General features: G+C 36.5%; 1 protein-coding gene across 1 annotated transcript in view; it reads left to right on the top strand.

The window, feature by feature from the left end:
• The window catches only part of LOC309595686 (connector enhancer of kinase suppressor of ras 2-like), a gene marked incomplete at its 5' end in the record, with an annotated part of 209,411 nt that overhangs the window by 155,396 nt on the left and 31,116 nt on the right, over window positions 1–22,899 (top strand). The window contains 3 exons of the mRNA XM_082322943.1: window positions 628–714; window positions 2,181–2,434; window positions 14,319–14,353. Of these exons, the coding sequence (XP_082179069.1) occupies window positions 628–714; window positions 2,181–2,434; window positions 14,319–14,353 (376 nt within the window). The remainder of the gene's footprint in view (window positions 1–627; window positions 715–2,180; window positions 2,435–14,318; window positions 14,354–22,899) is intronic.

Here is a 22,899-nt window from a genome sequence, read left to right on the forward strand (position 1 = left end):
TAGTAGTGAATGAATAATGCACATTAATATCTTACAGCCATAGTGCCATAAAATCATATTAATTAAAACCTTAGTGTCTGAATCTTCTTTTTTTGTTGTTACCAAACTGCACTCCATGTTTTCTTTTTAAGGCATTTGAAATTAATGTTCCTTGAAACTATGAGATCCCCTCATTACTCACCATGGGATTTTCCAGGTCAGACAGGTTTTACTGTGTAACTGATAGATATGTGATGATGTATCTGTATTAAAAATCTTTATAGTTTTACTAAAGCACATTAGTCCATTTAAAAACTGCTTCTTTCTTTATTCCAAAACATCTATTTAACGAGTGAGCAAGTTTTTACAGAACAGAGTTTAAAAATAAATTTGTAATCTGCTATACGATTACAGGTAATTTCACCAAAGTCTGGTACTTCCTTCAGATCGGTATAATGAAGAGGAGAATCTGGTATATATGGTGTTTAATTGATCCTGAATGCTACAATTTAATAATGTATAGTGATGATAAAAAAGGATTGCTCTGAAGGGTCATGTCATACCTCTAACTGATAGGCATTACTGACTCTACAGCCTTCTATTTTCAATTTCAAAAAATTATATTGGTTTATCTTGAATTGTTTCCAGGAGATTTAAGGCCTGTTTCTATGCCTACTGAGTACAGTTGGATAGGGGAGTCAAAAGAACAAAACCTGTACAAGAGGGATAGCAGAGGTGAGTATTTTTTTCTTCTCTGCTGTTCTCCAAGATTTTTTTCATTGTTGCTTAAGAAGCATGAAGATATCATCACAGGAACCAAACCTCTTTTTCTTTGAGTGCCACAGAGAATATAAAACAGCCTGTTTAGTATGCGGGTTCTTGTGTTTCTATTCGTGAAAATGAAAAAGTTTGTATTAGTAGGAGGGATTTCCTCTATCTAATTCCAGTATAGAGACAGATGAACATCAAGGGGAAAAAAGACTTATAAGATTCAGATATATGTTAATAGCAATCAGTTCTTAATCTTCACAGTTCTAGTAAACAATAAGTGATGTTATAGATGCAAGTTAATGTCCCTTGAGACACATTTTGATTAGCGTGAATGAATATTTGAAACCAGAATCAGCAATTGTACTGTCAGTGTTCAGACCAGCAGTCCTAATCATATACATTTCTATTGATTCCAGTAGGAATTATGAACTTTGGAAGAAGCACAGTGATAGCAAAGTTCCTTTTTTCCTTTTATTCCTCTGCTAAAAAGCAATTATATCATTCAAAAGGATATTCTTCAGATATGCAAATGTGTTTATTGTTATGCCAGTTGTTAAATGTTCTTAAATACTATGTTTTCAGAATCTTTTAGGCACAGTGTGGGTAGCTGCGAGGAGTTCAACTTGACTACTTATAATATGACAAAACTGAATGATACTCTTGAAAATTAATGCAGGATTTTAAACTACCTTTTTCAGTAATCTTCCATTCCAAGAGAAAATAAATTTCATTTAAGGCACAAGTCTTTTCTGATTTATTCCAAATCTGTTGATTTATGCTTAGTTTGTATTTCACTGTTACAGCCAGATTCCTGTCCTCAGACTTGTTGCCTGGCCAGTTCCCATTTTGAAATTCTGCCCAAGTACACTGCACATCTCCTTAAGACCGTTATTCCATTTTGTCAGGTTCCTTGAAATTACAATCCATGTCTGTGGAATGGTCCCAGAGATGCTCCTCGCTTGAATAAAATTCACAAGTATTTTATGTGTATGCTCACTTTTTCCTCAAATGGCAGGGGGTGTCAGTAAATGTGGTACCAAGTCCAGCGCAAGCCCCCACAACTCACTTGACATTCACATGACTCTTTCCAGTTTAACAGTACCAAGTGATGATCTTTGACATTTCACTGAAACTCTGTGGCTGTATTTACATTTTCTTTGTTACACAAGCCATATGATGTGGACTAGCTTCATGCTATCTGTCATGCAAGGACCCGGGTACGCACCACCATCTTTTCTGTGCCTAGGTTTTGTGCCAACTACTTAGTTTGCTCTTGATTGGAACCTTGGTACAAGTAAGTTTGCAGAGGAAAGAGCCTCAGATGAAGTGAGGAATTAACTAAGCTGACAATACAGATGCAGCTAAAATCGTTATCTGGTTGTTTCCTCTTACTAATGTTTTTCTTTTTCTTTTTTTCCCTCCAACAACTGACTCTGAGAATTCACTCCTGCGGTATCTGAGTGACGACAAGATACTGGTTATCCAAGAAGAACCTTTGACACAAAAAGACAACAAAAGGGACACAGGCCGTAGGTCAAGAAAAAAGGGCAAAACCACAAGCAGTCCAAACTACCCTATTAGTCCATCTGTGTTGACATCTACAATTAATGTTAGGCTTGAACCTGGACAGCAAGATATCTTGAATTTCTCACTAGCGGAAAATAATACAGTTCCACTTTATCACGTAAGTACGTAACAAAAAACCTTATTACATGAAGTACATGGAAAAACGCTAAAATGTTTTCCTTTTAGGACTGATACAGGTATAAAGGCATATTCTTCTACTTTATGTTTTAATATTGTATTTTATAGTCCAAGAAAGTTGCTTAATGTCAGTATCATGATAGCTTTCACATAAGAACAGTCTAGACAGAACGGAAAAATGCAAGGCAAAGACCATCTGGTATCAGATGCTCTAAGTAAAATAGTGCTCTTAATAACTCAGTCTCACTGAGTTTAGTTTAATTTGACCGTATTATTTTTCCAAAGGTTCGTAAGGATCCCATACTCAGCCTCTGATAATAATTAATTATAGATTAGTTTATATGCTTTTATATTTCCACTTCAATCACTATGTCTTGTAAAAACAGACCAGCTTAACGTAGTTACTGTTTATTTAAATTGCAGTACCATGGCCACAGTCTAGTAATGTGAATTTGTTCATACTGATAATAGAGGTAATATTTTGGACTTAAAATTATGGAGACAATATAATTCATTGGACGAATGACTGGCCAGTTCTCGTAGCCGCCATGAAAAAACACTAGGTTCTCATGACTGTCGGCTAGTGCAGAATCTTGCTGTGCTGATTTGAACGTCCTGAAATAATCAACAGCCTTTCAGAGATCAGTCCTCACTGTTCACGCTTTGGATGTGTACATTGCCTTTTGTAGAGGCGTTCTTAAATTTTACTCATGGCCCTACCATTTGGGAGCGGACTGCTCCATTCTTATGACATACTGTAGTAACTTCAAAGTATTTTGTGCTCAAACCTTAATATCTTCAGGGCAGTTTTTTACTGAAAAAAAATGCCTATTTCCTCCCCACATGTATGGAAGCTTTTCAAGGTGTATATATTTTCTAATCATGGTGAATTTCCTCCTAGAAAGACATAAGTGAAAAAGCAGGGCTTGTAGCAAGTTTCTGTGGACTTTTTTGCATTTGGGGCTTCTACTTTGTGTTTCTCTCTCAGCAAAATCTTGGAAGGATGGCTGTATTTGCATCAAGCCTGAGAGCTGAGTAAGGTTCACCTAAGGGGATACATTTGAAATATAGCCAGCAATTCATCTCTGTTGCTGCAAGCCGTCAGCATTTGATAGTCTGAATCAGGAAATTTTAAGTTTCCCTTTCCTATGCCACTTAAAGTTAGTATTTTTGGAAAAGGTGGAACATCATTTTCCCCAACTTCAGAGAAAGTCAAGTAGTTTATAAATCAAGCCATATGGTTGTTTAGCAGGAGATGTTTATTCTGTCCATAAACTCTTACAGATATTATCAGGATCAGAAAGTCAAAGAAAAGGATTTCAAATCCAGAGAGAAAAGCAGTAGCTAGTTTACTAGGATGAATGAGAAAATGATTATGCAAGTCTGCAAAAAACCAAGCAAAATTTCATAACTTGATAAATGAATCAACTGGGTTTAGTTAATTTTTGGAAGAGTGATGATTGTCTGTTGACACCTGACTTCTGAAGAACGGGAAATGAGTCACATGGGGTAAGATGTTGGTTGCACCCTTTAAATAATGGTAGTTGTTGGTTAAGTTCCCATGGCTATGAAAAAAGAACCTAATGACATAATACGCCAACCGTAAAGGGACTGAAGGAAATGCAGGAAACTGGAAAAAAGGTGGTGTCATGGGAGGAGATAACTTTACATGTAGCGGTTGGTCTACCCAAAAAGTCAGTGCAGTACCTGGTTCATAAACTCTATTATAATGTGCAGTAATTACAGAGGAGGACACATGTAAAGTGATTATTTGTGGACTGACAGAGTGGTATAAATTCTTTTATCACCAGAAATTTTTCTGAACAACTTTAGAGACAGACCTTTGCAGTCCTTCAGGAGGTAGTTACACGAATCGGAATATCTCAGGCACTTAGTCAACTGCCTTATAAATATACAAGAGGAACTGAGTCGACAAGTATACAAGAGTTGCTGACACAGGTTTTGTGGGTTCTTGCCAGTATAGAATCATTTGTATTAACAACATCTTTCCACTCTGAATGCTGAAAGAATTCTGAAAAGCGAAGCAAAAAATTGTTTGGCCTACCTATCCTGAAAGATAGCTACCCAGAATGAAAATACTAAATATCAAAGAATATTTAATGGCATTTTGATATCAAAAAGGAAGAGAAAAATAACGGATAGTTCCATTCCTAGATAGAAATATAGGTTTTAAGTAGATCATCTCATTTCCTTAATATCTAAATATGTTACCAGTATTTTCATAAGCATTTTAGTATATTTACTTGTTTGGATAAGGAGATTTTATTCTATCGAGAATTCATTCTGCAACAAGACTAAGGTTAATCAAAAGACGATACTTCTAAACTTTACCTAACCAAATCACCATAAAACAGCTTTTGCTACTTTTGTATTAAAGAAAAAAAAAGAATTTGTCTGAGGTCAGCTTACCTTTTCCTTGCTTTTCTAGTCTGTGTTTTGTTTTTTCTTAGCTGTCTGGAGGCAGTATTATCAGATGACAAAACTGGTTTGGTTTCTTTTCTTGTTTTAATATGGAAGTCAAAACTGCAGAACCATTATAATCAAATTTCCATTAATTCCTCTACACTTAACACATGCCCAGAACAACTTTTGGGTATAAATCAAAATTTCAACCCAGATAAATGCTTTGGAAAATGGCGATGATAATGTTAAATAGGATCTTAATCATCTTTAGTAAAGGGAAGGTTATAGTGTCCTGTAAGCAAACAAATATGGCATGATGGAAGGAGAAATTGAGATACACAGTGTCACTTAACCATTGCTTTATTTTCTAAGCATACTTACATAAATACATACCAAAAAAAAGGCACTTACTTAACAGTAGTTTAAATTACCAGACACAGACATAAGAAGTTTTACAAAATTGGTAATTGCATAGATTCACCACTAGATTAATGCTTTGGAAGGAATGTTGATTTGGAACCTAAAATTAAACAATTAGACTGATTTCATAAGTTGCTGTGAGGATGCAGAGTTACTATATAAAATGGATATTTAGGTAATGCAATATTGGCAGTATGCCCAGGATATAAAATGATGCATGAAGCTATGTTGCAGTAAAATATTACTGTCAAGAAACACTGCCCCTTTCAGGATATATTTATAACTCTAATTTAATTGATATGCAGTTCTGCAATGCATGTCACAGAATCTGCGGAAGAGTCAATAACAATTAACAAGACTGTTATAATTAATTATGAATCAATAGAGTATTTCTCAGAACATGACTTCCCATGTTTACTAATGCTTCACTTCTGAAGTGACACTGTTTACCAGATTAAGCCTAAATAGTGAGACATATGTAAATATTACAAAAGTATATCTGTTACAGCATTGCTGAAATACACTATTGGAATAGACTCTGGGCTTACAAGAATAGAGTTAAAATCTGAATATATTTTTGTTTTGTATTACCAGAGCTCATTCTGAAGAAAATTAACTTATCAAGTAGGACTCCTGCACAGTAGGCCAGATGTACATGAGAAATTTTTCATTTTGCATTTTTTCCCCACAAAACAAAACACGAAGTCTTGAATGGAAAACACTCTCCATCTTTAAACTGATGTTCAGCATTTTAAAACGCTGTAGCGAACTGTACATTTTCTGCTACTCAGTTACATGTTGCACTAGGGGAACCAGCTTCTGTCTAGAAGGAATATGGGAGTTCTCATTCCAGACCACATGGTGTTCAACTTCATGGTTTTACTGCCTCAGATTTGCACGAGTTTCTAAAGCTCTGAAATTTAACTTGCTCTTTACTACATTAAATTCTCAAATAAGGTAATGATCTCTCATTTGGGTTTACTTGGTCATAAATGTTCTGGGCCTATTACCTACAAAGTAATTGGATATTTTGTTTTGTAGTATCATATATTAAGAAATTGGATTATAAACTATTGAATCTTCTAAATTTTTTGTGAATTAGAATTCAGTGTGTAGAAGAGACTTAATTTTTAATGACTTTTAAGATAGATTCTTTCATTTCAATATTCCCTATGTAGTAAAACAGAAATAATGGCTGCTTTAGGGCAGTCGTTGAGAATGTTATGGCAATAGTCAGTTTTTATTTTAAAGATAATTTGAAGCATTATAGTAGTTTAGGGTTAGTCATTGTTTCACAGCACTTGCTTAACTTGCTTTTTATTTTCTTCCTGCTGATCACAGGAAGTTGGTAATGCATGCCTTTTAGCACAGAATGATGTAAATGCTATTTAACTGTTCTTGGAGCTGCAGAAGGCAGCTTGACAAATGACATAAAGTTTAATGGTACATGCTGAGAACTAAAATGTGTGCAAAAACAATGTAGATCTGTTTTTTCTGTAATGCATGCATGCTGGGATGTGCCAGATGTTCCAGACACTTTTTTTGGATGATAGGCAGTCTGAGTGCTACTATGATAAGTATTGTCTGGGAGAATCATACGTACTCAGCTCCATATGACTGAAGGAGGAGTCTTTTATTGCCAATTTTGTAGGAGAAGTGCTCATGTGTTATTTCTTCCTTCCTGGTTTTGCAGGAAGAAACAAAACTGTGCTAAATGTCAAGGATGAGAATTATTTTCTTCAGAGTTTTATTTCCTTTCTGAATTGCTGAATAAATTCTATCTTTGATTTTTATTTAAGTATCTGTAATATGGAAAATGTTCCTTCCCTGCCTTGCAGGTATGTTGAGAAATCACTATGAGAATGATTACATGGAATCTAGCTGCTCAGGGAAGCTAATATAAGTCTTTCTAGCTTCTGTAGCTTCAAACTGATTCTGGTCAGTTGTATTAATTGTAAGATAAGATTATTTTGCATTTGTACTGTACCATAACTGTGTACGTGAAGGCTTGAGCTGACGAGTATCCAGCTAGTACTGTAAGATGGATCCTTCAGTAGCAATGTCCAATAATATATTTCTTTACAGTTCTGTTCAGACATGATTCTCTAAACTATGCTCTTCATTAGTCTATAAAGTGTTCAAAAGGGAAAAGGCATTTCACAGTACAAAGGAAAATAAAGGGAAAGAAACTATGGCTGTCCTTGATTTCTATTTAAAAAAACACCTATTTGCAATAAGGAAAAGCAAGAAGGCATTTGGATTTGTGTTGGGTTTTAGTCCTGAGCAAGTTATTCCATAAAGTAAGTTCTGTCATATGCTGAAAAGTTTTGCCTATGAGTTCCACTGCACTAAGGAAGTTAAATTACCATTGAATCTGAACTTTTGGTACCCTTTATACTCTGTCTATAACGCAAAGTGAAAACCATGTACAGATTCTCTACGTTAGACCAAATTCAGCTCGATGTATCTGCACAGCGTAAACCAGCGTTTGTTTCAGATATACCTTTTCAGATCCTGAAGCAACTTAGAAAAACGGTTGTGCTTACTCCTGAAATAATATACTGCATCTGGATCCAAGCATAGTATGTCCGTCCATCTCTATAGAGCAGCTGTGAAGCTCAGCTGAGGTATGAGCATTGCCGTTATTTGTTGTGGACCTTGTCTTGGGCTCCTCCAGTCATGCAGTATTTCAGGAGAGGGCCTGGAATTTTGCAATGAACACACTGCAGTGGTTAGGCCTGATGCATTTGCGCTGGCCAGTGATATCTGCTTCAGCAATTAAACCGTGAGAGAGGCTATGTGTTATTACTTGCTTCCAGATGTTTAGGCTACCCTGTTTGGTTTGAATTCTTTAAACTGATAGTTACACTAGGATACTTTACAGCAAAGCAAATATGAGGCTGTCTTTATCCAAACATACACAATGTTTTCATAAGTAATTTTTCTGTGTTAGAGCATGTTTAAATTATGTTATTCTGCAGTCTTCAAATGAATCACTACAAACTACCAATGACTGTCAGCAAATGAAGCATTCATTAACCTACTGTATCCTCATGTGTAAATTGCAATTTGTAAAGCATTCCGGAGTCCTTTGGCTCCAGAAAGTCACAATAGAGCTAAGATTTACTGTATTGTATTATTTTAGCAAATGAATTTATGGCTTGTTTTTATTATTTCTTTAGGCTACCAAAAAAAGTATTTTATTTCTGATTTTGTATACATAGTCTAAAGATAAATTTAACAGCCATTGGGATTGATACGATTCACCATTTGTTAATAAATATTAGCTACAACTGATATTATCGCTACCGTAATTGCAATATTTATCATCCAGAAGAATGCACCAAATGCAAATATGCAAACTCATCTTCCTTGTAATACAACTGTCGTCTCCTCCTGTTGCTGACAGAAGGATCAGCATGCAGGCAGCCAGCTGTAGTACTCGGAAGACTCTCCTCTTGGTCTTCCTCTCTACTCACGGGCTCAGGCCTTGGTCCCTGTCCTTTCCCTCTTCACCTTCTCAGCAGGCTTCCTGCCTTCCCCAGCAAGAGAATGAGGACAGGGTTTTGGAGGAGGAGAGAAAGCATTGCGTGACAGAAAAGGAGGTCAGTCCCGTGTAGGGCAGGGTCATAGGCAGCCTGTACCTGGGGGAATGGGGAAAGCGAGAAAAAGGAAGGGGAAGGAGTTGTCTCCTTGTCTTTTTCCCTGACCTGTGTAACTTCTTGCGCTACACTACATCCTTTCAACTTCAGCCACTTCCCTTACCTTTCCAATGGAATTCTGTGCAGCAAAATCACTGCTGGATATTGGGCTGCATGTCGGCTGTTCTTAACTTCTCAGCAAGAAAATGTTTGTGCTTCATGACAGCAGAACCTTGCAGCTCAGAAATACATTCCATCTAACAGCGTAATTTCGTGTGATTGGATTTCCAACTGTATTAGGGCTCTGAACGCTTTTTTTCCTCGGGAAGAACTGCATTGTGTTTTTCATGGGAAATCTGTAAAACTTCTCTGTACCTTTTATTAAATGGCACTAAATTCTACCTTATAATTTCTCTGTGATGAAATAAAATTCTATTCTCTAAACTGTAGTGGATACTTCAAGTGAATGTCCACTTTAGTTGCTATACATCTTGTATAAAATTAAGATTGTTAGTATACAACATGGAATGATTGCTCCTTCCATAAAACTCGGTAGTTTTAGTTTATTGCAACAAAATAATATCTGGTGTCTGTTCCAGAAAAACAAGAGTTTTGGAGAACACAAATACATTTACAAGTTAATATGCTGCTTTTCTTTACCAAAAAACCCTCATCTGTTTCTTTGGAACGCAGTATGTCGTCTTAGTTTTTGAAGAAAAGAGAGACTTTGGGGGGGGAGGGGGAGGGGAATATTTTTCCTTGTTTCTTTTTTACACCTTTGATGTCAGATTAAACTTCCCTTAAATTTGTTTAATTTCCCTTAAATTAAAAGAGTGGATTGATGAGGACAAAGGTAGGCTTTGGTCAACGTAAAATACAGTTTATCCGTTGTTGTGATTTGTCCTTTTGGACTACTTTTTGCTTTACTATATGAGATAAATTTTGTTAGTCACAGGGCAGTCTTCCTTTAGATATTCTTTTAGAATACTTCTTTTTACCTCATGTATAATCTGGGATAGCTTCTATTTTGGATGTAACATTTTTCCAAAAATAGAACTTCCATTCCATTAAAAATGTTGCTGCTTTCTCTGTTACCTAATATGTGCTGACATAATGTTCATAATGTGTCACATAATTAAAAATTCTGAGTGGATATTTTTCTTCAATCTTCAGTTAATTTTCTCACCTGTCATATTGTTTTTTCAGCATAAAAATTGAGTACCTCTGAACTGTACATGGATGTAGTTTGCATGAGATTATTTCCTGTCTCTATTATCTCTCTCTTCAACAAGAGCACATGGAAGAAAAACCTCAAAGGCTGCTTTCATTTGCAGCTGAGCATAATAATTTTGCAAGTGTATTCAGTGGGTTAAGCATGGGCTCACTGAGCTACAGAGATAAGAGAAGCCCCTGGCAGCAAGGCTACTGTTTCACTTTTGAACAAACATAATGTAAAGAAATGCTTAGGATAATGAATATGTGAGTTAAGGAAAGGAGAAGAAATCGTTTTTGTAGGGAATTCAATATCTGAGTATAGAAGAACAGAACAACAGTATTTATAATAAAGGTAAAAGAACCACACATTTAGGTGGAATGAATATATTGCATTTCACCATTGAGATTAGTAACTCTCATTATCAAACTAGTCTCATTACTGACTATTCTAGTCTCTTCCACTAGTAAACAACAAATAAACAATGACTTTTTCGTGTTTTCACACTATCTCTGCAGTTCAGGGTTCTTTTGTTTTCTGTGGTTTATGTGATTACTTCCTAGGAGAAAATATTTCTTTTTGTTATTAAATCCTCTTTCAAGGAAACAATTTTTTGGTTATCAGTTATATATAGAAATTTCAGGATAAATAGGAGTTTCTACAGGATTTGTTTTGGGAGAGGATCATCAGATCTGCTTGTTAGACCGTATAGGCCTTATTGTCCTTTCATTTCTACTTGTGTAAGTCAGAAGTAGATCCACTAAAATCCCTAGAGCTACATAAATGTGAAGCTGACTCTAAAGAAGGCTGATAGATGCCAGTGACCTGAATTTCACAGAATTTGTGCTTTATAGTCTGTGACAGCATGACAAGACTTGCGCCTCCTGAGCCTCCCACATGTCTACTAGTCATGAAAGTGGCCTTTTAGCAAGATGAAGTAGAGTTTTAGTTTGGGAACTAGGATAAGGCAATTTGTTTTCTAAATATCAGGAACATAACACTGTTAAGAAGCAACTGCTCCAAAAAATGATATATAAGGTTGCTGAAATTGCACATAGGAGTCTGCCTCATGTAAGTCATTATCAGTATTGTATCTGTGCATGTAATTACAATTACACAAGGACATTAATTATAGCTATACGTACACATGTATAGTAATGCCAGTGTGTAGTTTTTTCCATATACGCTATCAGAAATCCTGTTATAAGGTTGGCATTTCAAGCTAGCAACTAGATTGTACTCCAATGATAGCTTCTTTGGGGATAAAAATTCAGTCAAATAAAAGGTCATACACCACAGAATCATAGAATACCAGGTTGGAAGGGACCTCAAGGATCATCTGGTCCAGCCTTTCTTGGAAATAGCACTGTCTAGACAAGATGGCCCAGCACCCTGTCCCGCTGAATCTTAAAAAGTGTCCAGTGTTGGGGAACCCACCACTTCCCCGGGGAGATTATGCCAATGGCTGACTGTTCTCATTGTGAAAAATTTTCCTTTTGTGTCCAGTCGAAATCTCCCCAGCAGTAACTTTTACCCATTACCCCTCGTCTTTTCCATGTGACTCCTTGTGAAAAGGGAATCTCCATCTTCTTTGTAGCCACCCCTTAGATACTGGAAAGTGGTGATAACGTCTCCCCTAAGCCTTCTTTTCTCAAGGCTGAACAAACCCGGTTCCCTCAGCCTTTCCTCATACGGCAGGCTTCCCAGCCCTTTGATCATCTCGGTGGCCCTTCTCTGGACCCTCTCCAGCCTGTCCACGTCTTTTTTGTATAGCGTATGTGTATTTCCATACATATGTATATAGTATGAATAAATTTTATTTTTATAACGGTATCATGGGTAGTGCTGCTGTCAACGTTCTTTTACTCAGTTGGCCACGCAATATTTTACTGGGCTGTCCACAGTATTTTCAGGGATGATCGGACTGGTTCATTCATATTTAATAGTGCATGAGCAGCAGCAGCAATCTGACATTTTTCATGCGGGATTTTACTGAAGCTCTTCAAACATATTTTGCTGTAGATGTATGCTGTTACTGCTTACAGTCTGCTTCAAGACAATATTAATATTACTAGATGGTTTATTTTCATTTTTGTAGGTTCCTTAGACTAGATTTCAGTGTACTCTAAGGAGGATTAAGTTGTTTGCAGCACTCGGGAAAGCCTGTTGCAGTTTTGTGTACTCAATTACTCAATGGGGAGCTCCTACCTTTGCTTGGTTTCAGCAAGGTATGTAGGAGAACTCCCTCCTTTAAGCGTAAGGGCACCATTTCGTTACTTTTCATCAGCTAAGATGATCTCATTTGAATGGTAACCATCTTTGATATTGACGTTTGCTAGGATATTTTAACTGAATCAATTCCTAGAACAAGTAAAAGGCAAATTTTTTAGTAGTAAATAGTATTTAATGCAGCAACAAGAATTACTTGTAAAATATGTAGCATCTTAGTTATTGCGGAAGGTAAGAGACAGGAAAGCCTCTATAAGTGAACACTTTGAAGTGCATGCCGTTTATGTTGTATGGTAGACAGTTTTGCCATGACATATAGTCTGGCTTGAGCGTGGGCTAACTGTGGCAACGCTTTATTCGAAACACAAGCATGTCACAGAGTGCACCAGCTGCAAAGTCAGGGAGAGTGCTTAGCATTCTTTACTTTTCAGCCCTATGATCATACAATGATCCTCATGAAACTTCACGTGCTGATTTAGTGATCCACTTTTGGCTTTATATAGGCTGTCAGTACTTTCATATCCTTGATAGTTTGGAAATAAAACTTTGCCATTGATAATCCTACTGTATGTTCACCATATTCCGGCAGCAGGTTGATTCTCCTTTGGATATGAGGAACACTTTGGATAACAGGAATGTTTAAGAGAAAAGTAGTCATGTAGGCCCCACAGGTCCTGCTGTGGGGAAAATGTCTTTCTGATCTTAGGTTAGATAACTAGTCTAATCTTAGTAGATGCAAGCAGGTGACGAACCTGATTTTTTAATATTACTGTGGTATCATCAGTCCCCTCCAAACTTATTAGTTATTACCAGAGTAAGTTGATCTCTTAAGGGGTTTTTTTTGCCTGCTTCAAGTGGCAAATCATCTATTATCTATAGTAGAAATGGTACGGTAAAGGATGACAAATGATTCTGTATATGGATACACCGGGGGGTATGTGAAGGAGGGAGGTGGCAAAATGTGTGCTTGTCCCCTGGACATTTTAAAGTTTTCTTAGGAATGCATGCTGTTGGAATATACCTGCGTTACAGCCCGTGTCGTTAAACAGACCCAGCAGGCTTCCTGGCTTTACGTGTGCAACATGCGTTTCAGTTTTGTAACTGCTCTCTAAGTCATGTGCGATCAAATATCTTACAGTATGCCTAAAGCAGCGATACTCAAACACAAACATTATGCTTCAAAAAATTAATCTGTTTCCTATTTGGTTATTAAGAAAGCATTTAGAGTAAAAGATTTTTCAAGTCCAAATTTCTGCATTTATAAACAAACACACATTAACTTTATAACATATATTTTTGCAATTTCAAGATGAGAAACTGTTTTTTAGCTGTGGGAAAACTTCTGCATCATAAAGCTTGGTTTAAAGTAACAAAAACAGCCTGAAGATTTTATTTTTAATCCTGAATCACTTACTACTAAAAGACAGGGTCATTTCTAAACCTCAGAGGAATAACCAGTGTAGTAAATGAAGTTATGTGAGGCTATGTAAGAATGGTATTAAAGAAAGTTTTGATGACAGGTTCATCATTGTTCTTAAAATCCTCTACAGTTCGTTCTTCTGAAATTCTGCATTCTATATTGTAATATTTGTCCCTTACACTTAACAAACTCCCTTTCAAATGTTAACATTTTTGCAAACATTGACATTCTAACACATTTTTAACTCCCTTCTTTTAAAGAGCTTTGATCACAATTATACAGCAGCCAAAACTATGTTATAAGTGCAGACGCAAGTTGCTTTAAACATGATCTTCATTGTGAAATAACATTTAGTTAGAAATTGAAATAAATTTTCCATTTCCTTTTCCTTAGAGTTACAGAATTACTACTGTGGTTTACTTCTCTGACTTCTTTCGCTGCAGATACTGTGATGTTGAGCGCACCGAGGAAGTATAGTCTTTAGTCATGCTTAATGCTATTTGTTTTTCTTCTGCAGAGAGCAGGGGACACAGTCAGTGGAGATACTGAAAGGTAACTACTTCTGTTATTCTGTATTTAAATATATACATTATCTATGAATTATATTTACTTGTTTACTTCAAGAAATATAGTTGCAGTATTTGAGGAATAAATTTTCAGGGTTTAGTGAGAAAAGCACATAAGTAAATGTCATAACTTTCATTTTCTAACTGCATCAAATATAAATATAAATATAAATTTTGAAGGTTGAAAAAATACTTCAGATATAAGTTTACTAAAGACTACTAGGGGGGAAAATATACTACTACAAAGCAGCAGATATTTCCCCCATCTTTTTTTTTTTAATTTTTGAAATTTAGTATTTCAGAATCACTCTGAGGATAAAAAGCATAATGCATGTCTAGCATGAGTTTTGGAAATAACAGGCAGAATTTTTCAACGAACATCTAAATGCTAATTTGGTCTGTACAATAGTTACTGTTTATGTTTGTGGCTCATTTGATAAATACTAACAATGGAGACTTCAGTTTGTCCCTTTCAATTGAATTTAATCAACTAATTCTAATGAATAAAATAGTGATTTTGTCTTTGTTTCCTTTGCAGTTTATCTGATGAAGTATGTTCATATTCTAGTTGTATCCAATAAGTCATATTAAAAGAATAAGTTTGAAATAACAGATACTTGAGTATCATAGAGGGGCCTAATTAAGCTTAATTGGGATCTGTTCATATGGATAATTATTCTTTTTTACATCTTTTCATCCTGTCTATGGCCTAAACCTATTCAAGAAGCTAAACCATGCACTTGAATATAAAATAATTAATGACATTTAGAGTGCTTTCACCTACCTAAAAGATTTACAATTGATGATTTTTGTCAATGGTATAAATACCACTACATTACAGGTACAACAATATTAGTTGTCGATCGCCAAACACAAGTCACCCCGTGCCGGATTTTTCAGGATTGTCAGCATTTTTACCTCTGTATAGGTGTATTAAACACCATAGTTCATTTCAAAGGCACTTGTAATGGTAAGAATTTGCTGATGTTTCCTCAGTTGTAGGGTGCTGTGCGTGTTTAAAATGGCATTCAACTAAATTGAGTAGCGCTGCTATCACAGATGAAAGTGAGGTAGAGGTGGAGTTTGAAAGACTTTTTCTCAGGTAAAATTCTACTTCATCTTACAAAAGACAGTGTTGTCTCTCCGTTGCTGCCACTGTAGTGGTCCATCACCTCATCATCCATTACCTCAGCTAAATATAGATTCTTATTTTTACAAAAAATTAAGTATAGTCCTGCTTAGTATTTAGTCCCAATTCAGAGCCAAAGCAGCATCCATCTTATATAAGGCAGGGGTTACATGCAGCGGAAAAAGTGTGTCATTCTCAGTCTCTTTTTAAGTAACAATTGGATTTCACCTTTTTCCACTAACCTCTTAGATTGGAGTTTTCAGAACCTACTGTTTTCTGTCAATCTTACGTATTTATTGTTTTCCCTTAGTCTCCCAGCTCTGTCATGCCAGGTGCTGTTGTCCTGTTCTTCCCCCACACTTGTTTCTCCTTACTTTTTGTCACTCCCTTTTCTCACCCTCCGTCATTCCAGTATGGCTGCTCCCTCCGTCAGGTCCTTCCTACCTGACTTTCTGCAACAGAGACAAATCACAGACCCCTCCCAAAAAAAGTCATACTTCTCATCCCTTTTTTGTCTTCCTTCTCCACACCTGTAGTTTCTTGCAGTCGCAAGGAAGAGTTGCAAAGGAATTTTGTTCTTCCTAGAGCAAAGCATGCCTAATTATTCTGAGTGGATTGCACATGCTCAGTTTGGCAGGGACATTGCCATCCAGATGGAACAGCCTTGGTGGACAGGACACAAGACTCCACTGGACATCTGCCAAGAGATATTTTCAAGGGACATATGACTTGATGAAATTTTGGCAAACTTTCATAGCAAAAGGCTATTCTTTTATATTCTAGCAAAAGGCTATTCTTTTATAGAATGACTCTCCCTTTCCTAATCCTCCTCCCACACATTTTAAATTTCAGGTCCAAAACATGACCATATTATATTTTTTCAATATGTTGAAAAATATTTTAAAAGAGGTAGAATGGTATCTTCTTGCTCCTAATAACCTTCTTGTTCGTGGTTTAAGCAGCTTAAAACAAAATAAAAATATTTCAGCTTAAAATCAGCTGAGATGGGCACTAGTAGAGGATTTTTATTGCATGTAGTTGGGTTTTGGGGAGCTGAAGACAAACTGTGTGGATAGATTCACATATTTGGATGAAATAGCATTATTTGCATTAACTATACAGTTGCCTATACAGTTTCTGTGATATGATTGCATCCTTTTTAAAAAAAAAAAAAAAAAGAAAAAAGCCAAAAACCAGAAGACGCTTCTTGCACATAGCAGAATGTACTGCATGCTGCAGGGAATATACACTGAAAACACCAGCAGCTACGTGAGAAATTCAAGACTACAGAATGTTACTATGAATATCTAGCTTTTTAAACTCTTCAGATGAGTAGAATGTAAAGCCAGTCTAGCAGCCTTTTTTCTTTTTTTTTTAGCCTTGAGCAGAATAAAAGCTAGGTATTTCTGCATTACAACTCTGGTTTCTTCCAAACTCTTTTGGCACATCTACATCGCCTGTTTGCCCCAGCACTACGCGCAGGGCTAGACTTTCACCATCCACGCAGAGCACCCACACCCCTCAGTAATGTGTGAATGGATGGTATCTTATAAACTCTGCCCCTGTCTGACCAATGCAGAAAATCTGAGCTCTACCTTTAAGCAGTCTCGTGGCCAGAAAAGTAGGGCAGCCGCTGGCAAGTTGTGACTCTTCATTTCTGAGCAGGTGTCATGATTTAGGAAATTACACTCTGCAATTGGAGGTGTCACTAAATGTGTGAGTGTTCTGAGGTTTTAGGATGGTAAGCTAAATTAAACGCTTCCTTAAGAAGCAGCCGATTTGTTTTCCTTTTTACTGGAAGCAATTTACCCTGTTTGTTACTGTTTCTCAAATGAGAAAGGGGTTATAGGTATCTAACGTAGTCCCTGCTGCACCTTTTTTGCAAACAAACATCTGACTATATGCTTAGCAGGCTTCACTGTGTCCTTTGATCTTCATTTTACTTTAGGAGACATTTTTTTTCTAGTAACAGGAAACCTTGACCTCTGTGGATTCTAGACATGCGTGCGTAAGCTAACCATGACATCATTACAGAGACCTTGGGTTTGAAGATCTTGCTCTGCTTAGCTAACCACACAGGCCTGCGAGGGAAAGAGAAGGCAGAAAAGATTTGTAACATTCGGGCATTGCACAACTGCTAGTTGCATAAACAGGGTTTATGACTATTTGCACTTAGTTTCCATGTGAAAATGCTGCTCGGGTTCTTTTTCATAACACGCTTTGTCTTCGTAAATATTAGTGCTTAAAAATTGTTTTAATCATGTGTACAACAGCATGCTTTGGAAATTTTATTTTTTTTAGTTGTGGTTATTGCTGGAGAGGTAAGAAAAGATAAATATTTTGAAAATAACTTTCAGTCTTGACATGTTTTGTCAACTTTGCACGTACAGATACACCTGTCTTGCAGTGGCTGTAGCAGAGTACAGGTGCATCTGAGCTAGCTGGCTGATACTTGAAGTATGAAGTACTAGCCTGTAGCAGAGTTCGGAGCCAGTAGCTGAGCCAGCATGGAACTGAGAAGGGATTTCAAATCTCACTACAAAATACTCAATACTTAATCTGCAGTAAGAATTTACTTCTTGTGACAGGAATACGTTACATGAGCTATGGAGGATCTAATAACCTAAACATAAGTCATGAATCCAGGCAAGGTGGTTATAAATGCATTCCTGTGAACAGATAGATAAATCCAAATTGCTACATATGTGTTCTTGTGAACCAGCCATAAGGAAATTTCACATTGTACCTACAATACTTTTCTGCACAGATATATTTTCTAATATGCCTATGTCTTGGGTTTGGTTTTTTGGTTGTTGGTTTGTTGTTTTTTGTTTTTTTTTTTTTTTTTCTCAAGTTAATTATGGTGGCCTTGACCCTGAGCTGCAACCAGATTGCACTTGAAGTAATTCAGAATGTGAGACATGAAGGTTGAAGAGAGCTTTGCATGCCCCTTGCATCTAGAAATTTACAGCTCCCAAGTATTTGCCAAGTAAAAAAGAGCAGGATGATAGGTGCCATTTTCTAGTTGCTCATAGCTGCTGTGGATCAACAGAGTTGTTACTCAGGCTCTCTGTGTTCAGAGTCGCCATATGCTTCTAAGTATCCAGGCGGCAGCAGGGACTAACAGTACATTTTCAAATGCAGACTTTGCTGTTGCCCATACTGCTTAACCAAGAGCTTTGAAATTACCTCTTGATCATCTGTGCTGTGTGCTTGAGATCCTACATTTACGTAACCTTATGAAACAGGAGCCATCCTACGGGGAACTTAGCAAGAAAAGCTCTCAAAATAGTCTGTCTATGACTGTGCATCAGCTTGGACATTCCCCATAGGTCCCCAGTCAGAACGATCAGAGCGTGTTGTGCCATGACAGAACGTGAAATACGCTACCCAGTAATTTATATCCGGGTATCTCTCTTCCAGGAGTAAGTTCTGGCAAATAGTCTTCTTTTTTTACCTACTGGAAACTTTTATAGTTTAAAAAATTATTGCAAATTGGAACAGTAAAAAGATAAGTTTGGATTGCTCTGTTTGGTCAAATACATACATACAAATCAAAGAAATGATTAGTATCTAAAATTATTATTTAATCAATGGTAAATATATATTAGTGGTTTGTTATAACTAGAATCGTTTTATATTACTTCTAGTTTATAATCCCATTCATTACTGCCAGAGTAGGAGCTTAAAAAAGTCAACAATATAGATTTTACCTATTACAGATACCAAAGATGAGGTGGAAGGTAGGTAACACTCAAAGTAATTATTCTTGTTTCTAGACTATATTCACTCGTTGGGGTTTGTTATTGGTATTGTGGAGAAGCCAAAATGATAGCAATCTAATAAGATACATCAGTCTGTTCTGACACAGTTATAACTTTCATTTAGTGATGGATTTACTGACCCTGAAGGTAATAGAAAGAGAACCGGGATGTTATAATTAAGAGCACTGATAATGGGTGAGAGCCATTTTATTTGATCTTCTTTCTGAGCATTGCTTATGTGATCAAGGGATGTTTAATTTGTATGCAGCTGGCTAAAATCAGTCCTTGTTTTCAGTAGATACTCTATAAATTTTGCAAGCTAAAACACTCTTCCTTACTAGAGTTTATGGGACAATTAAGGATGTGTTGTTATCTTTCTGTGGTAGAAAACGAAAACATATTCCTCAAAAGGAAAAGAGGAATGCGTGTCAACATGGAGGTGGTATTCACAGTTGCGCTTCTTTAGTGATACTTGCTTCACAAAGAAATAGCAAGTCGCTTCTGTTTGCTGTAAGAGGGGTTTTTGTATGAATAGAAAATACAGGATACTCAGAATTCTGGTGATGCTCTTCAATGGATATAACTGCTCGGATAGCAAAAGTGCAGCTACACGGGTGGTTTCACATATTCAGTATTTGGTAGGTGACAATTCTCAGCATTCATAAGAAATCTTTCACCAGGCATGTCTTTACATTCTGATTCTTACAGCTTTTATCAAATCCATTAAACTGGAATATAGTACTTCGGCTATCCCTCATATTTCTAGGTCTTTCCATTCTAATTTGTTTTCTAGAGATTCATTATTGCTATTTTCTAACCATACAACACAGTTCCTCATTTGAAATCCTGATTGCAAATCTTATCACTAGACTTGCACTTCATTTGCATGTCCTTTAAGATGCGAGTTGGAAGCTACCACACCTACTCGAGTCCTTTAAATTCTCAGGGTTTTGCTTCCACCTAGGTCAAAGTCATTTCCATCTTTTTTTAGCTCATTCTTGTTAACCTTTCTGCTTTAGCTCTATGTTCAGCATCATCATTCTGATTGAACATATAATTTAGTCAAAGTTCTGAAGAATAGCTAAGGAGGGAGGCAACCTTTCTAGCCATAGAAATTCAGTATATGACACATAGCTAGGCAGAGCATATCAAAACTCAGAACAGACATTGCTAAAGTCCTTTATATTTCTGCCAAATAGGAATACCTCAGAAATCCGTTTGAGGAAAATTGTATGATAGAATAAGTATTTTAGAATGAGCTTTATTACAAAATTAAAATTCATTTAAACTTTTCGGGTATTTGCTTGGTATTCTGCCTTTTTCATGTCATATGATGCAATGAATGTTTCTGCAAACACCCCGAAATAATTGTTTGATTTGTTATTGTTTTTTTACATTGGTATAAGTTACTTATAAGTGGTTGGTCCTTCTTTTTCTAGATTCTGCAGTTTGTTTCAAAAACAGTATTATACATCAATAAGAAAACAAGCATTTAGTAGAAGATCACCTGTTTTAATTGATTTGAGAAATATTAGTCCAGGCCATTACAACTGTCATGGCACATTCCCTCCCTCCCCCCCCTTCCTTCTTTTCCCTTCCACGTCTGTAACAACTGTTCTTGTAAAAAGAAAGGTGAGGAATAACTCAACCAAATGTGACAGAGTATTTCAACCAGAACAGAAAACATACTAGGGATCCTCTGTGTCTAAATTAATTGGTTCTGCCACTTTCACACAGATAATTTACTTGTCTAAAGAGAAGAAAAGATCAGTATTTCTTCTTCTGTGATCTGTAGGTCTGAATATTTGAGGAATAATTAGATTCAGGGAGTATTTGATAGACATAAAATCTTTAAAAAAAGCAAAACCAAACAACTGCAGACTGTAGGAAACTGTTCCCAAATAAAAAAAATTAAGCTCAGTGTACGTTAGAACACCCATTCCTGACGTTTCATAAGATGCCAAATTTTGAAGAGCTTTCAAAAGCCTGGTTGCAGACTGCTCCTATAACTTTACAACGTTTTTGCTGGTAAGAGTCTGTGATTACTGTAAGGAGGTGCGTTATTGTGTTTGCATGGAAGCAAATAAAACTTGACTAAGGACTTTTCAGATAAAAACACAGATGTATTATTCATCTTGTATATTGGCTGAGAGAAAGAATGGCAGCATTGAAACCGACACTTTCCAGATGGGTCAAAGCCGTGATTAAAGAAACAGAGCAGCAGTCGGGGGGAATGCCCAGCAGGACTGAAGTGCAGTTATAGCATTCTCCTGGGCAGACAGAAATGGAGCATTAATGACAAAATCTGCCTTGCAGCGGTTTGGGCGTCTGTCCGTTCCTTTGCCAAATGTTGTAAGTTGAACTTTTTTGGTTTTCAGTCATTTCTTTCAATCCTTGTAATCTACAGACAGCTCAGAACTTCTAAGTCTTGCCTCTTAACTTTTATGACTTTAATGTTCATGTTATGCATCCCATCTTTTCAGTGCAGTCTGGAAATTTCCCTTAACTCAGGACTGATAGATGCTTTTAACTGACAATGCAGTAGTTGTTTCTACTGGTAAATTTGATTTCTCATAACAGTGGAAATCTTCAAATGAGAAAATGCCACTTCCTGTCTTGCTGATTTAAGACATTGATTATTATTATGACCAAGAGAGTTTGGGAATACATTAAAAATGTCCACAATCCTTTTATTCCTTTTTAGTTTTTCCCCTCAATTCCTTTCCCATTCTTGCACTCCTTTTCTATTCGTACAACATATGCAAAAGCATTCACATTTTTAAGGTTTTCCCATTTGTCCATTTTCTTACTTTTGAAAACATGAAGGGAAATTGTGTGTCGAAGAATTGCTGTGCCAGATCAGAAGAAGCTGACCCTGATTCAGTGTCCTGTTTCCATCAACAGCCAATACTGTTTGTGTTAGAAAAGCATCTGGTGATGCTTTCCTGCTTTGTTCTCTAGCCTTTAGAGAACTCCAGGAGAAAGCTCAGATACCATAGAAAGTATTTTTGCATTTTAAGTCTGTGTAAATTTTTGGTATCCGTGGCATCCTGTAGCAAAATGTTATGGAACTCTTCACTGCAGGATGCTGTGAATACCAAAAATTTTAATTGTGTTTGTTAACGAATGAAGATTCAAAACAAAAGAAGCTAACTGCTAATTTTATGTAACTTATATAGCCCCTTTATTCAAGGAAACATTGAATATTTATTCCCTATTTACTCTCTTCAGAACACTCCTGAGTTTATAAACCTCCACAGCATTGCCCTCAGTTGCCCTGAGAGACAGTTAGATGAGTTGCTTTTCTCTTTGATGCTAAGGAATCAGAACTGTACGCTATTAAAAATTTTGGAGGACCACTGCTATGTCTGTACCTACCTAACAGCCTTCACTATCGTAGTGTTTCAAAAGGATTTAGGAATAAAACTGCTACTAAGTATGTAGAGACAAATTATTGTATGCATGGTATTTATACGAGAAAGGTATGCAGACAATGTCCCCTTAGTAAGTGAAAAATTCACAAACAGGCCTATGGAACAGGGACTCTTGCAGGCTTTTTCCTTTCTAACTTAAAATGTTTCGCAGTAGCGCTGTGTCAGGGCACTGATCACCCATCCTCAGAAAAGGGAAACTTTGCCT

Source organism: Platalea leucorodia, assembly GCF_965183815.1.
Source record: "Platalea leucorodia genome assembly, chromosome: 10".
NCBI lineage: Eukaryota > Metazoa > Chordata > Aves > Pelecaniformes > Threskiornithidae > Platalea > Platalea leucorodia.